Here is a 16,528-nt window from a genome sequence, read left to right on the forward strand (position 1 = left end):
AGGCCTGGGCGGCCGCCGGGGTCCACTGGAATGTGGTGGCTGTGGACGTAAGCGCGGTGAGTGGACTGGCGACCTTACTGTAGTCCCGGATGAAACGGCGGTAGAATTTGCGAATCCGAGAAAACGTTGCAGCTCCTTCCGGGTGGTGGGCTGGGGCCACTCCGCCACGGCCTGGATCTTGGCCGGGTCGGGGCGAAGCTGCCCCCTGGCGATGATGTAGCCAAGGAAGGGCACCGAAGGGACGTGGAACTCGCATTTCTCGGGCTTCACGTAGAGGCGGTTCTCCAGGAGGCGCTGGAGGACCAGTCGGACATGCCGGCGGTGATCTGCGAGAGAGCGGGAGAATATGAGGATGTCGTCGAGGTATATGAATACGAACCGGTTGAGCATGTCGCGGAAAACGTCCGTCATGAGGGTCTGGAAGACGGCGGGGGCGTTGGTAAGTCCGAAAGGCATCACCAGATACTCAAAGTGCCCCAATGGTGTGTTGAATGCCGTCTTCCACTCGTCCCCCTCCCTGATGCGGACCAGGTGGTAAGCATTTCGTAAGTCCAACTTTGAGAAAATCTGGGCCTCACATAGGGGTTCGAACGACGGGTCGATGAGGGGGAGCGAAGACTTGTTTTTGACCGTTATTTGGTTTAATGGTTTGAAGTCAATGCAGGGGCGGAGCGAGGCGTCCTTCTTTTTTACGAAAAAGAAGCCCGCGCCCAGAGGAGAAGACGAGGGACGGATGAGACCGGTCGCAAGTGACTCCCGGATGTACGTCTCCATGGCCTCCTTCTCTGGCCTGGAGATGTTGTATAGCCGGGTGTTGGGCAGGGGGGCCCCCGGGAGGAGGTCGATGGCGCAGTCGTACGGACGATGGGGCGGGAGGGTACGGGCAAGGTCCTTGTTGAAAACCTGCGCCAGGTCGTGGTAGTCCGGGGGAACGGAGGAGACGTCAGGGGGAGGGGGGGGGGGAAGCGTAGAGGAAGGGGGCGGATCCGCTGAACGCAGGCAGTGGGAGTGGCAGAACTCACTCCATCCTGTCAGCACGCACCTCCTCCAATCGATGGTGGGATTGTGGGTCTGGAGCCAGGGGAACCCTAAGACCAGGGGGACCTGGGGAGAGTGAATCAGAAAAAATCTGATGGACTCCCGGTGATTTCCAGAGACGATGAGGGTCAGGGGAGCGGTCTGTTGGGAGACCCGGGCGATGAGATGTCCGTCCAGCGCGACCACTCTTCGGGGAGACAGAATGGGTTCCATGGTGATGCCGAGCTGGCGGGCAAGGGTCAGGTCCAAGAAGCTGCCGTCGGCCCCCGAGTCGACCAGCGCGGTGACCGAGCGGGGGGTGTGTGGACCCAGCAGCCGGGCGGAGATGGACATCCGGGAAGAAGAGCCAGAAGCGGAGACCAGCAGGCTCGGCGTTGGGCTCTCCCTCAACGACGAGCCTGCTCTTTTGGGTTACTGGGACAGTGGATCAAGAAGTGGCCGGGGAGGCCGCAATACAGGCAGAGCTGATGGGACCGACGGCGCTGGCGCTCCAGAGGGTCCAGAGTAGTTCTTCCTACCTGCATCGGTTCCTCCGCGCCGGTGGATAGCTGAACCGGCGATGGCGAGCGAACCTCGGGTCGGGGAATGGCTGCCCGGGCGGCGACTCTGGCGGGGCGTCGGAAACGATCAGCCTGCCGGTCCCGCAACCGATGGTCCACCTTGATGGCCAGGGCGATTAGTTCTTCGAGCGTCGTGGTTTCGTCTCGGATCGCCAGCTCGTCCTTGAGGGCGTCGGTCAACCCGTTGAGAAACGCCTCGCGGAGAGCCGGCTCGTTCCAACGGCTCTCGTGGGCCAGGATGCGGAATTCCACCGAGAAATCGGCCGCGGAGCGGGAACCCTGTCGGAGGGAGAGAAGCCGGCGGGACGCCTCGCGCCCCTGCACCGGGTGGTCGAAGACACGGCGTAACTCCTGGCTGAAATCCGCGTAAGTCGACATCGCAGGAGACGCCGCCTCCCACAATGCGGTTGCCCACTTGGCGGCGCGGCCGCGAAGCAAGTTGATGGTATAGGCGATCCTGGCCCGCTCGGTAGCGTAACTGTGGGGCTGGAGGTCGAAAACCAGGGAAGTGCTGAGTAAGAATTGGCTACACGAGCCCAAGTCCCCGGAGTAGGGTTCGGGAGTAGGAACGTGGGGCTCTCGACCGCCCGCATAATGCAATGCGGCGGCCGGGGGGGGCCAGGGTCGCGTCCCTGGGGAGGTTGGAGGGGGGAGCGAGTGAACCCACCTGGTTAGAGAGGTGCGAGAGCTGGTGTTGGATGACCTGGAGGGAGCCCGGAACTTCCTGCAGCATTCGATCATGGCGCTCGAGCACGCTGCCCTGGTGGGCAAGCGTTTCGCCCAGGGGGTCCGTGGTCGCGGGGTCCATTAACTTGGCCGGATTATTCTGTCGCGGTTCTACGAACCGTGAGGGAAGGAAGGAGGACCCGGAAGCGACAGGTGAGTGGGAAACAGGGTTTATTGAGGGCTGGAGTGGGGATGCGAGCTGGAGAGAGTTCACCACAAGGCAGGCGTCGTCCAGGACAACGTCGAAGGAAGCCGACGGGCAAGTGCCGGGTGGCGCGGACGAGGGTGCGGTCGAGCGAGACGCGTCGGGAGGCGAAGTCGGGCTGGCGTGGTAGCGCGAAGCACGGCGGAGCGGAGAGCGCTGGCGGGGTGTTTGCCGGGCGGGATCTCGGAGGCGCTGGCGTGCGGAGCGGGACCAGACGGGTTCAGGTCGGCTAGAGGGGGGAGACGGCAGAGCAGGGGTCAAGCAAGCACGAGAGCAAGGCGAGTCAGGCGAACGGGAAACAAGACGAGACATGAGCCAGTACCACGTGAGGTGACAAGATAATCCGGCGTCGGACTCCTGGCGTGGCTGGTTCTTAAGCCGGCGCTGATTGCCGGCAACGAGCTGCAGGTGCGCCGGAGCCGACGCCCACTTTCTCCGGAGGAGAGCCTGGCTGGGTGGATCGTGAACCTGTAACAAACAGAACTGCCACGCCCTCCTCCCCGGCCCGAACCGTCACACAGGAGAAGGCAAAGAGGAGTTTTATTTGACCTCTTTCAGTTACCTGAAGTGACAGTTGCCTTATCTTAAAAACGCTTTCTACTCACATCACTGCAGGTGAAAGGAATACGAAAGAAATATTAAACAAAATAAAAGCAGACGGATTCCGATATACAAACACATTTTTTTTTTATCTATTCAAAATAGAAGATACATCTTTACAACCTGTACAAATAAGACACTGTTCATTGTACATTCATTTTTTTCTTGTAAGGGGCACAAAAGAGGAAAAAAATAAAAAAATAAAAAAGTTATTTCATTTTTATAATGTTCCATCCATCCACTTTTAAACACACTTGTTCTCATTAGAGTAGATTTTTTTTCTTGACACGTGTTTGTTCATTTTGCGCTTTGTTCGGATTGTTTAAGAATTTGGGTCACCACCCATGGCATGGAAACATGGCAACAGATTCAATTGAGCCATCCATGCATTCATTTTCTGTAAACGCGTGTCTTCATCGGGGTCATGGATGAGCTTACTTTGAGAGAGAGGTGGAGTGCTCTCTGCACTCACATTTACACCTGCGGATAATTTTGAGTCTTCAATCAACCTAACCTGCTTGTTTTTTAAATGTAATATGAAGTTTGGAATAATCCCCCCCAAGCATAGGGAGAACACATCTCTAAAATATGAGACATCATATTATGCTAAAAAAAAAACAAAAAAAAAACACGTGACACCCAGTAAACATTTAGTCGAAGCAATTAACGATCAAATACATTGCTACAGCTAAGTAGATGCTGCTGGGTCTTCTAACCACATCACCTGCTGCTAAAAGCCATTATTACATCATCACGACATTGTGCTCTACTGTACACAAGCTGACCAACAGTACATGCTACATGTCGGCTCCACAATCACCTCTTCCTGGCTTTAGACGTTCTATTGTTGGGTGTTCAAAAAAAGAACACTAGCACTAGCGATAGCATTCTCACAAATGCTAACATTAGCTTAGCCATCGTCCATATTAACTCATTCACTGCCAGCCTGAATAAAATGAATGTACTTTTTAGCTTCTAAACCCATCAATGGCAGTGAACGAGCGAATCTTCTTGGACAGAGGGAGAACTGAAAGAGAGGCGCTCCCTCGTTTTGTACACCAACTGTTAACGTCAGCGGTAGTAGCCTGTGTTTGATTTAGCTAGGATCAACAGAACAGTCGTGCTGTTTTTTTTTCCTGTTGTTGTTGCTTTGTGTTCACTGAGGTATGTCTGGAATGGGATTTGCTTGCCATATAATAAAACGGTCACCATCAAGAGGCCATACAGCAGGCAAAGCAATTTCATTCGCAGGAACAGAAAACAGTCCATTTCCCCCCCAAAGGCTTCATCATTCACATCATAGCGGTTTCTATTGATCCCACACAGCGTGATGGTGGTTATCCCAACAAAGCGCTGGGGACAGCAGGGGGAAAGTGTTGACCTTTGAGAGACTGAAGCTTTTAGAAGTTGTCCACACAGGCATAATTCATTTTTTTTTAAAAAAGGATATTTCCTGATTCTCGATAGATGTGAAGTCATTAAAAAGAAAAAAGAAAGAAATAGCCCACTTTTACCAAACAGAAAAGGTTGACTCTGTTCACGGGTTTGTTTGTTTTGTTTTGTTTTTTTTGGTTTTGCATCAAATGCTTTATACCCTTGACATTGGACTTTTGGAACATAGTAACATATAGCACATATATCCGATAATGTACTTTAAGGGACATAAATTCACGCCTTTACTACAATTTCAGTGGATCTCGAGGTTCTCCTGTCACAAATAATGGTCTGATTTTTGGCTCGATACCACTCACTACCCCTAACCGCTGGCAAACATCTGCATTTAAGTAAATAAATGCCACAATTTGTAGCATGCCAAGAAGTAGTAAAGCTACCTTGGGAATGTCTATTAACATTGTCGCGTGCATCAATGGTATTGCGTACATTCAGCAGCTCTAAAATTGGTTCTGGTTTTTCTCCATTTAATCCATTTACCATGACAAAGTACGTTTTGACTCTTCTTGACATCAAATAATTGGGCCGAACAGCTGTCCACTACAAGCCTTCGTTGAGCCAAACTTCCAAATGTTAGGGGTCATTTTACATTACGCAACCCCCGAGTTCCAACACAACGCTGGTTGACAATCAGTCATGCCATGCTTGCATTTTTCCACATTTTTAGACAGTCAACATAGAAAAAAACCTTCATGCCCTCATATTTACCTTGCTACACAATTTTCCTGGAGGTAAACATTGCTGTATCAAGTTTCAGGTTAAGGATCAGGATGGATTCAGGACTGTTGCATAATGATGGGCAATTGAAGCTTCAAATCTGCTTCATGAACCAGTTGCAGTATTTTTGGACTCCAGTAGATGGCGCTCTCTGTTTAACATTGGGCTGAAAGCACACTGACTTGACATTTTTTAAACCCTTAAATCAACAGTGCCATCTACAAGACTCAAAAATACAACAACTGGTTCATGAAGCAAATTTGAAGCTTCATTTTCCCATCACTACTGTTGCATATCCCTACATCAGTCCCCGGACATGATGAGGCAACTTTTGGGTGAAGCTATGAAAAGTCTGGGTGGCATGATGGTGTATTTTGTGTGACACACACTATTTAAGTGATCAAAGTGGTGGCGATCTCTCTGCTAAAGTGTCAACCTCGTTGCGATGGTACGGTCCAGTCACAGTATTACACCAATTTTAGAATAATACACCCGGTCCAAATGTATTGTCATTCATCTGTCTGGCTCAAAGTGTTCCGTCTGGGATATGCCTGACACCTTCCATCACAAAGTACCCAGATCAGTGGTAAAGAACCCGCCCTCCTTCTTTTTCCTCCTCCTCAGTCTGTGAGCCCGCCAACAGACGGCAGCCACCAGCAGCATCACGACACCGATGCAAAGCAACGCCACCGACACCACTTTGGTCTGGAGCAGATTGTTGAAAGTGAACGTCACCCCCGTGCCCGCCATCCCGATAACCAGCGAGATCACCCCGAAAGGGAACACGCAGCGGTACCAGGACTTTTCCGTGCCGCCCGTTGCTTGAGCCAGCCGCTCCAGCGTGGGAAGAGTCTCCGGAGGTTTGACTTCTCGTCCCTCCACACTTCCGGAGATGTTTACATTCTGGTTTTCCGAGTCCTGGGGTAAGGTGTTTGCTTCGCTTCCGTGGCTGCAGTCCAAGTCGGGGTGAAGCACCGGGGCAGGGGGCTGGCGGCCAGAGGAGCAGCCCATCTCCGAGTCTGTGTCCTTGGGTAACGATGCAGGAACGGACGCCCGTTCACGAAGGGGATCCTCGCAGCGTGTGGTCGTGGTTGATTGCTGCTGGAGCTCGCACCACGACACAAGCCGCTTCCAACACTGTCTGTGTCACTCTTGTTCTGGTTGTTGCCCTCACTACTTGCCAGCGTGTGCCTGCAAATTGAAAGATAGGAGGAGAAGAGGTATGGGGATTAGAATTAAAAACATTTGCATTTAAGTGAATGGAAATTAAAGACACTGAGTTATTCTTAGACACACGCACACACACATACACCTAGACACGCACACACGCTCCAAACAGAATCCACTCACCCTTTTTCGTCACTGTCCATCAATGTGTGATGTCTTCACTGCAGCCTCGTAGCACGAGCCGCGCCGTGCGTGCGTGTGCACCCGCGTTGCCATTGTCCGGGGTCTTTATAATCACAGATGAGAGAGGGAGGGGCTTATCGGAAGCGGTGGGAATTTTGCTGCGATGCGATAGGCTCGGGAAGCTGAGAGGTCTCAGGAAGGACGGGTTTGGGTGACGTTAATAGCTGAGTGCTCTCATTCAGCGCCGCTGATGCATTATTCAACTTGATCATGAGCCTCATGAAAAAGTGGAGTGTACTTTAACTGCGCGGCTCACATCTTTGGAGGTTTTATTGGAAGGATAAGTCGCATTTTTCATGGTCGCAGAGGATACGAGAGGATGCCGAGTTAGACGTATAGTACATACTGTGCATGTCGTAGACGACAGTGCATGATTGATATTGCTTTAATTGGCTGGGGGGAAAAAATCATGCTGTTCTACGGTACCATTTTAATGCACTCACATTACCAAATGACCATTACTATACTTTCTTACGCAATTAAAGTCCACATATAAGAACTCTATCTGCTATGTATTTTTTTTCTTCTATTGCACCCTCCACCAACTTCCATTGTGTGCGTCATCCACACCCCTCACGACCAACCGCCATGTGTGACATTCCCTCCCAAATGCAGTCAGCAGCCATGTTTATCACGCCTCTCCCCATGACAGTGAGACGCATGAGCCAGCCTCCAGGTCTCCCCTGTGAGATTGTAGCTATTCTCCGGCGTGGGTGTATCTTTAACCTGACTTATCTCTCATCGTGAAGCTCCGGAGAAATTCTGGTGTCCAGGTTCTGTTTTATTTGCAGAGGCTTGATTTTTGCACCGCTCTCCGAGTAGCATCTGCTCAGGATGAAGGAAGTGATTTTCTATTAGGGAGCAAAATGGTTTGATATTCAAACAAGCTACAGTAAAAGTGGGTGAAAAGGAAAGATAAGCAGCTCATTTTGAAAAGTGATTGGCCATTTGCCCTGCAGGTTTTCTGATGGATTGTTACCATTCACGGTCTTCCTGGCGTGTGAGAACAGGACTGTTGTTATTATCCATTTGGCCTGTGCTTACTCAGGCTCCACAGATGATGAATAGAAAGCAAAACTGAAAATTAAATGACATTAAGTAGACCTCAAACCCATGAACCGTAGCTTTAGCACTGAGGTCTTCAATCCTGTTCCTGTCCTATCCATTTTCCATCTCTCCCTGCTGAAACACTTGATTCAAATGATCAGGATCGTTATCAAGCTTCTGCAGACCTTGCTGATTATTTGATCATTTTAATCAGATCTGCTGCAGCAGGGGGGGGAGGAAAACAGACAGGACAGGGGACCTCGGGGAACAGGATTGAAGACCCCTGCTCTAGAGTTACAGCATTGTTTGAATATTTTTGCTTTTTTTGCGTGCTTGTGAGGGTTGCCATTCTTTCCTCTGCGGGAAAATATCTTTAATTAAAGCAGTTAAACAAAAATAATATATTGCATGCATGGTTGCACAGCCATAAAGACAGGTATATAAAATACATTTATTTTATGGTTTGCTTTTTGCTAGGCTGCTCAGCGGGACCTCTAATCTGATGTACTTCACGTCGCTCCCTCCTAGTTTAGCACAGACTGTTTGCAAATGTGTTCTGCGGTCAAATAAATAGAAAAATAAAATAAAAATAAAAAAGACCAAGACTTCCTATGGGGGGCAACACTAACAGGTCTCTATGCCAAATAATACATGAAAGGCCTGATTTACATTCCAAATAGCAGGCACTTAATTTTGTGTGTGTTGTGCGTGATTGACTAAGATTCCAAATTGGGGTTGCTAAATCTGAAAAGTGTTAATGATGTTTGAAGGCTAGTGATGCAAACAACAGTTAATTTGACTGTACAGAACTACGGGAATTTGTTCTTTTTAAAGATTTAGTCAAAAGCATTCTTTCATTAAATTGTTTAGTGATTTTCCTTCAGTTCGTGATTCAGTCCTGCTCTCTTTAACGGGATCATTTACTGATGGATGGACTACTTTGCATATGCTAAATGAACCTATTTGCATATACTGCTTTTACAAGGCCCAAAATAAACAAAAAAAAAAACATACACAGCCAAAATTATCTTGTTGCAGGGAGAGGTAAAAAATATATAAAATCCTCTTCATCCTTATTTGCGCAAGAAGAATAGATTGCTCTGGTGTCGGTACCTGGGCCAGTTGTTCTGGTTAATTGTGCAATTGCATGCATTCACTATAATCTGTGACGGCCACAAATTGGACGGAAATGCCACCCATTGTGCTGAGAGGGAGCTATTTATCACTGCCGACGTTTACTGTCGGCGGTCGCAGTAACTGGGTGTGAATGGGAGGGTTGTTTATTGTCCTTGATGAAAGGTCGTCTTCTGAAGGGATCTAAAGCATTTGCATCACCTGTGTTTGGTGAAATAGTGTGGTCAATGAAGACCAAGTTCATCTGTGGCCCTTTGAAATGACTTGCTAATTATGATGTATTTGTAAAACTGGAATAAACTCCCCCCTAGGCCCCCCCCCCTCCCGCGGCGGAGGTTGTCCGTGGTCAAATTATTTTCAGAAAAATAATATTCATCTTTCATGTTCAAATGCTCTCCACCTGTGGCGTAGCAAACCTTTTATCTGGAAGTGAATTTTGTTTCATGAAGTATAATTGCTGGTTTAGCTTTCTATTCACCAGTACTGAGGCAAAAAGATTGCAAACATGAGAAATGTTTTTTTAAAGTAGTCACATGCATGTGAATTTTTCTATAATTACTATTTAACAACAGTAGTCAGCCTTTGCTGATTGGAATCAAAAGTGGAAAGAAAATGATCAGTAAATGTATGAAACCAAAATTAAAGCGGCACATTGTGGTGGGAGAATGTCATGATGCAATCGCACAAAATCTCATTTAAAAATCTAATCTAATTTACAATTGTATGATTATAAATATCTATTTGTAAATGATATAATTCACAATAAATCTTTTGATACATAATTTTGATGTCTGAATTTATTCCTACTTTGTGACCCATCGTTGATTTTCTGAAGAAGTCTTATGAGCCTAGCCCAGTAGCGTTCATCACATCAATTTGGTGATAGAATAGACTAGTTCAAAGCAGGTCTAAGTTATGGCGCTGGTGGTGTAATTTTAGTGAATTTGAAGTCGCTTCTGTTGGTAATCGAGATGGCTCTGCTCACTCCCACAACGGCGCAAACGCCCCATAAATACCAAAAGCAAAAAAAGTTTAGCTTTGCGAAATAATTATGCTGGGCATTGAAATGTCAAACTTTAAACTACCTTTTAAGTATTATTTTTCAGTCTAAGATGCATAATGAACATTTTCATCAATAAATATAATATATATATATGTATGAATGATTATGTAGTAGATTGTCAATTTAACAAGACTTTCGACAGCATATTTAATCATATTGTCACCTTAATCTCCCTCAAGATAAAAATGCATAAATTGTGCAAAGAATGGCATGCGTCCTTTCATAATTGACAGTGTGAGCACCCCAAACACAATGGGAGAACACAATGATGGCGAGGCTTTAGTGAATAGGGAGACTGCAGATTGTCTGCTCCTCTGTTTACACATGCTTGCATTTTGTTTTCGAAAATGGCCCCTCTCAAAAACAAATCGCTTCACGCAACTGTACGTATATACACTAATGCAAATTATTAGTGGGCCCATGATTAAAGCAGATCCATTCTGGATTTTTTTTTTCCACTTGGCTAGCTTGCACACTCAAGCCACTTCCCAAGTAGGAGTTTGGCAGATATAATTAGATAATATTCTTGTTCATATGCTGTATAGGGTTGCTGTCACACTAAATTTAAACGGAATTACTCGTGTGCTGTGATAGAATAAATACAAGGGCTCACAATTGGTGTTTGTGGGGCGGTGTTTATCCTCTGTGAAGAATGACTAATAAAGCCAACGAAGGATTTAAGCCTCCAGTTCCATTACCATCGCTCCTTCTTATAATGCCACCAAGTGACTAAAATTGTGTCATTGCTTTTAATTAAAAAAATGATAATGCTATATAGAGATGTCTTTCATTAAAAACATTAAAATGTGTTTTTGTGCGACTCAAAGACATAAATGGAATTTCCATACATTTCGATACGGAAATGTGTCTGATGACTGTCAGCAGGTGAATTTTTCATGATATTCCTTTCTTCCACTTAACGGGTAAAAACAAAAACAAATTAACCACTTAACCTTAGTTGAAACAATTTCTTCATTTGCTAATAGCTCTGATTTTTAATACGGTGAGGTGTGGACAAGTGACACCACATCACAGGATTTGCAATTAGGGGGAAGCTGTGCAGAAAATATAAACAACATTATTTAATTATCAGTCAGGGAGAGAGTGGAATTCAGATCGCGACGTTAATGAGATTGTTTTGCACGCTTTGCGTTAAGTGGCTGTGATTAAAGAATATCCAAAGTCATTGAGAATGGAGAAGTGGTTTTTACCTTGAGGTTTAACAATGTCACAGCCACCTGGCAGCAGCATCACATGGCAACAGGTTGCTGCGGATGTCGAATAAATGGGCTGCATAAAATCGAGAAGATTTTTTACAAAGGCTGATTCTGTTTTTGTTCCATTGTGCGTTTTTTTCCAGTTTCCAGGAGGAGCAAAAATGTGTCTGCTCACCGGACAATGGCTGAAAATCACCAGTTTCTTTGTAAAAGTGCAATTACAGAGACATTTCTAAAAATGATGCCATGCTAATGCCTCATCCACTTTTTACTTTTTATGAGAGACTGTTTTGTTGCCATGGCAGCTGGAATGACTCTGACCATTAAGTAAAACAAAACGTTTGGCTCATTAAACAAACGGAGTGAGCTGAGAGATGTTCACTTTCCAGAGCTGAAAGACGAGTGGCAGCTAAATATTACAATACCGCCAAAAGTTCAAGTCACTGTAAATGAAACTATCGTATGACTGTTTTAATTAAAGCACACCCTTCCACAGGTGCCTTGAAAGTAAAACAAGTAGGAAGCCGGCGAAGAATCACAGCTCAGCCCACATTGCAAGTAAAAAGCCGCAATCGCATAAGGGCATTAAAAAATGGAGTGGGCTTCTTTGTTGCATTAGCTCTTTCGACTCCGTCTGAACCCACGTCCTCTTGTAGCCCACACACCCACATGACGGAACAATGGTTCTTCCAACCATTTGTAAGGTTGAGTCCCTCCACCTCCGCAATCCAAATTGGTATAACACTTGTAAGGAAGAGACTCTTAAAAAGAAAGAAAAGACATTCGTTCCGATTTTTACGAGAAAGCCAATTAACTCATTCACTGCCGGCCCAGGTGAAATGAATGGACTTCTTGCCTTCTATATTCGTCAATGGCAGTGAATGAGTAAGTATTTATATCTGATGGCTGATTCACTGTGTGGTTTTAGTCACAGTGAGAGTCATCTGTTAAAAACTTGTCAGTATGTAATCCAAACTCCATAATATGGCAGCAACGTAACTTGTTTACAATTCATTTAAGTTTAGCCGAATACCGATCACAAAACTAAAGTCCTTTTTAGCTGGCGTACTTGAGCATCAAACCCAGAACCTTACAACTGTGAGGCCGACACGCTAAACAATAGTCACCATGACACCAAAACATTTACCTGTAATCCAATTCATGTTTTCCTGTAACATCACATATTTTTTTATTCTGTTACTCCCCAAGCCTGACTTTTTGGGGTGACATTTTTTTTGTGTCACTTTTGTTGAGAATTGGGTTGAATTCTGCACTTTTGTAATTGGATTACAGCTTTCCACCCACCTTTTCAGACCAAAAATTTGTCAGTGGCAGTTGTGTGGGGCCATTATTGTAGCAAAACTATTTAGAAATGCGTATTTCTATCCACAAATGTGTAAAAAGAATCCGTACCTGTAACCAGAGTCACAAACGTGTACAGATAATTTACAAATGCGTAATTGAAGTAACAAATGCGTCACAAAAATCTCATACATTGATTTCTATGCGCACTGGCCCTCTTGACAATGCGTGTCGCGATTTGCAAATGCGTATCTGGAGACTTGTGCGGCTCCGTAGCTATACACCCAGACCACAAGAGGGCGCTGCGCTAGTACTCTATAGCTTCAACCAGACAGATGATCAGATGACGTGCAATGTTTACTCAATGAATAAATAGATAAATTAGTTGGTTTAAAAAAGAAGTGTTTAGTAAATGCAATAAAGGGAAGCATTGTTGATGTGTTATTTGGCAGGTGTAGGGAAGTTTCATCCGTTTTTATTTCTTCAGTGATCATATTATTTGTGTCATTTTGTTACCGTATGGATATGTAGTGTTCCCGTTACTACCCCTAGAGGGCAATCGTGCCCAAGGTATTTAGTTCTATGACCGGATGTTAACGTGGAGGAATGAGGAAATAGAAACGCACTGCCCAAGTGAGTACGATGTGTGATGTACAAACAATGCAATTAGTTCCACTTTATTCTTGCATTCGTTTAAATTTAAAGAATGTTAAATAAATGGTACTTGACCGTGGGTCGATACGATCCATTCTTCCATTCTTGTATATATTGGTGGTACTGAGCTGCTAGAGTAATAGCGTCCTCTTGTGGTCTGAATGTGTAGCTACGGAGCCACACAAATCTCCAGATTTTTGCAAATCGCGACACGCATTTGTGATTTGCTCACGGCAGGACTGTTGCAAAAGTCACATGTAAGAACGCAGCCAATCAAGAGGCCCAGTGCGCATACTAATTAATGTACACGTTTGCAGATTATCAGTACACGTTTGTGACTTCAATTTCGCATTTGTAAATTCTTGGTACACATTTGTGACTCTGGTTACAGGTACGCATTCTTTTTTTACACATTTGTGGATTGAAATACGCATTTGTAAATAGTTTTGCTACAATAATGGATGGCCCCATACAGTTGTCAATATTTTGGCAGTTAAAGCAATGGTGTTACAGTGATACAATTTCGAAATGTATGAATGAGCTGTCCTCTCAGCGACCCCTGCAAAATCAATGTCGCCACTCTTAGTCTGGAAGGTCAATCTTCTCTGTGAGCATTGAACTATTTGACTTTTACCTCATCAGTATTCCGTACCTGAAATACAATGCCATGTTTTGATTAAACTTAGTTATTGTTCCATTATGCTTTATCTCGTGAATGTGGTTGAAGATTTAGATGAGGCTCGAGCAAATTCAAGCGTGCATTGATTACGCTCCCTTACCAAGCCATTGTGTCGTACTCATGTCAATCAGTTTTCTCCACGCCAACTCATTCCGAATTAATAATGCGATATTCAAAGGAATGGTCATGACGAGGATAAAAAGAAAGAGAGTGAATAGGTTAGGGACACACAAGATGCTCTTAGCCTCCCCCCAGCGCACACGCACGCACATTGGGCCGTTGCCCGAATGCTGTTGCTAGCGAGTGCTCTGAAAGTAATTGGCTGCATTTTCTTTCCAAAATGGGCTCTTTTCTGTTTCTATTTTGGGTTGTTCAGCTAATACCACAGAAGCAAAGTGCGTGGCTGGTTATGTAAATAAGCAGCTAATATAAGCCTTACTATCGTAATGGATAATATGAATGAGACTCTTCTACATCCTCCCAATATACAGGAACAACTAGAAATAAATAAATAAATAAATAGAGCATCACTTAGTAGAGAGAGCAAATTTTCCTTAAGGCCAATTTTCACCAATACGATGAAGTATTGGGTCAAACTGTTCAGTGATGCTGGCTACTCATTACCAAAAGCACTGACCTAGTTGTAATGTAAATCATATTTGTTACATGAATTTGTTCACATCAATTTAATCTCTTTAGCATTTTTCCTTGTTACACTGCTTCCATTACATGTATGGGGTCGTAAAAAAAATATGTGGTCAAGAAGGCCTGCCTATTTACTGCAGTACTGATTGTTTTATATTCATGGCCAAGAAGTGTTTTTAATATAAATGTTCACTGTAATTATGACTTTACTAGGACCCTTGTAATTCACATTGTAACCATGAATTAAAAAAAAAAAAAAGTCCTTTTGTGCTTTTATTTTCTTTCCCAGCCGCAGGATGATGATCCGGCAGGACCATTTGTATTAATGAAGCCCATTAAAAACACGGGGAACCGATATTGGAATAATCCAACGGAGGAAGAGCTCAGGTCAGATGATGAGTCATACTCGCGGCAATCTGTTTATTATAGACACATTGGATAACTCCGCGTGCGCCTCGCTTTTCACCAGTCTGAAATAGACAGCTCGCAATGATGTAATAACAAAACACGAGCAGATGGCAGCAGCTTCCGGGAGAGATAAATATTACATTCCTTACACTCCGCTGGCTATGCAGTAAAGCTAAATGGAAACCTGCAACCATTCATTTTTGCTTTACTCGATCCTATGTGTGAGTATGCTGTATAAATATGGTCTGAAATTAAGAATATCAAAGTTTTTGCCATCTGTAATAAAAATACCACTGGTGTCAAGCCAAAACCTTGTACCTCCAGAATAGTCACTTTTCAGGAGAACCTAAAAATGGCAACTTTGTTCAATCTTCAGCATTGTGCCGTGAAAAACAGCAAACAAAAAATTACACCCACGCATGTGGACTTACAAGTAGTCCAGATAAATTACACCAATATGTGATTTATGAGGTTTTGGCCCAACGCCAGCGAAATATAGGTCAATGGCTCGGTTATAGTTAAATAGTCTCTTGACTTCTGACTTCTTTCTGTATATGAAGTGATTTTTATGACCACATCACATGGGACTGACACTTCTTGATATCGTGGGTTTCCAAGTATAGTACGAATATATTTAAAACCACGTACTACCTGTCATTAGTCCGCTCCCAGAGGGCCGTGCGCAAAGCGCATCGATCACAACACGGAACACTAAATTCACAAACTGAAAAAGATAACCTAATCTGTCATGGGAAGTCATGATTGATTCTTAATAGCACTAAACAAGGACAGATGACAAACACTAAAGGTGCCACGCATTTTAAAATACCTGCTATATTCTATAAATAATAATATATGGTTTAGGTTCCTGAAACCTGACTTTCACAAACCCACACGTCAAGTTATTGCAGAAAAAGGGCACAAACTGTAAGTTCCCTTCCATATTGCAAGCACACGATGGCAGCAAAGCTCCATCAAAATGAACGAGTAGCTCACAGTCCAGCCCTTTACAGAGCACCAACCCAGTCCATGACAACCTCCCATTATTTGCTTGCGTTAAAACTTGCCTTATCATCAAAACTGAATTAGTTTCTTTGGAAGCTACACTCAAATATTTGCGTTGTAGGTTTCCTCCAATTCATTCATCGCTATGGTTGATCATGTCAGAATCAGGAGAGATGGCAACCAAGTAGCACACTACTCTTCATTTGTTTCCTAACCTTATTTACATTTTTGTTATGCCCATGTTGGTTTCTTTCAGGATGAAGAATTAAAGAAAAAAGGAAGCACAAAAATGCTAAATCAGTCATTGAGGGGGGGGGAGGCGGAAAGATGTTTCCAATTGAAGAATGTAAGTAATTAACCCCTCTTCCTCTCACAACAACAACGCTATCCTACAGCATGTGTGTGGGGGATGCCAGTGGGCAGATGTTTCAACCCATACACTTGCACATGGTGTTTGCCTCTCCCGATTGAATCTGTCGAATCTGTTTTGTATACAAATTGGCCGAGTTGTTTATCATATCGCCCAAAATGAACCAGCGCCATCACACCTGGAGGAACCAAGATTCAAAAACCGCTCATTTTAGTCGATGGATTTCATCAGAGCATCAAGAGTGACAACAATGATGGGAGAGGAAAATATATTGATCCAAGAACAAAAGCTCGAGT

At 44.7% G+C, this 16,528-nt stretch overlaps 2 protein-coding genes and 1 long non-coding RNA gene across 3 annotated transcripts; 1 reads left to right on the forward strand and 2 right to left on the reverse strand.

The window, feature by feature from the left end:
- Positions 1 to 1,424: 1,424 nt before the first annotated feature.
- Positions 1,425 to 4,982, reverse strand: LOC148317238 (uncharacterized). Its single transcript, XM_088285235.1, has 5 exons — positions 4,962 to 4,982; positions 4,355 to 4,482; positions 2,852 to 3,025; positions 2,266 to 2,758; positions 1,425 to 2,084 (listed from the first exon to the last, which is right to left on the reverse strand). The coding sequence occupies exons 1-5, from the start codon at positions 4,980 to 4,982 to the stop codon at positions 1,425 to 1,427; spliced, it is 1,476 nt and encodes a 491-aa protein (XP_088141361.1).
- LOC148317239 (transmembrane protein 100-like) lies at positions 3,053 to 6,739 on the reverse strand. Its single transcript, XM_088283637.1, has 2 exons — positions 6,649 to 6,739; positions 3,053 to 6,489 (listed from the first exon to the last, which is right to left on the reverse strand). The coding sequence occupies exon 2, from the start codon at positions 6,307 to 6,309 to the stop codon at positions 5,863 to 5,865; it is 447 nt and encodes a 148-aa protein (XP_088139763.1). The 5' UTR covers positions 6,310 to 6,489; positions 6,649 to 6,739; the 3' UTR covers positions 3,053 to 5,862.
- A 6,724-nt stretch (positions 6,740 to 13,463) lies between these two features.
- Positions 13,464 to 16,209, forward strand: LOC148317240 (uncharacterized). Its single transcript, XR_015839998.1, has 3 exons — positions 13,464 to 13,516; positions 14,739 to 14,836; positions 16,119 to 16,209. It is a non-coding gene; the product is annotated as an uncharacterized LOC148317240 (long non-coding RNA).
- The last annotated feature ends 319 nt before the right edge of the window (positions 16,210 to 16,528 follow it).

The sequence above is a fragment of the Idiotropiscis lumnitzeri genome, chromosome 20 (assembly GCF_059441095.1).
Source record: "Idiotropiscis lumnitzeri isolate Australia: NSW breed Sydney's pygmy pipehorse chromosome 20, RoL_Ilum_1.0, whole genome shotgun sequence".
NCBI lineage: Eukaryota > Metazoa > Chordata > Actinopteri > Syngnathiformes > Syngnathidae > Idiotropiscis > Idiotropiscis lumnitzeri.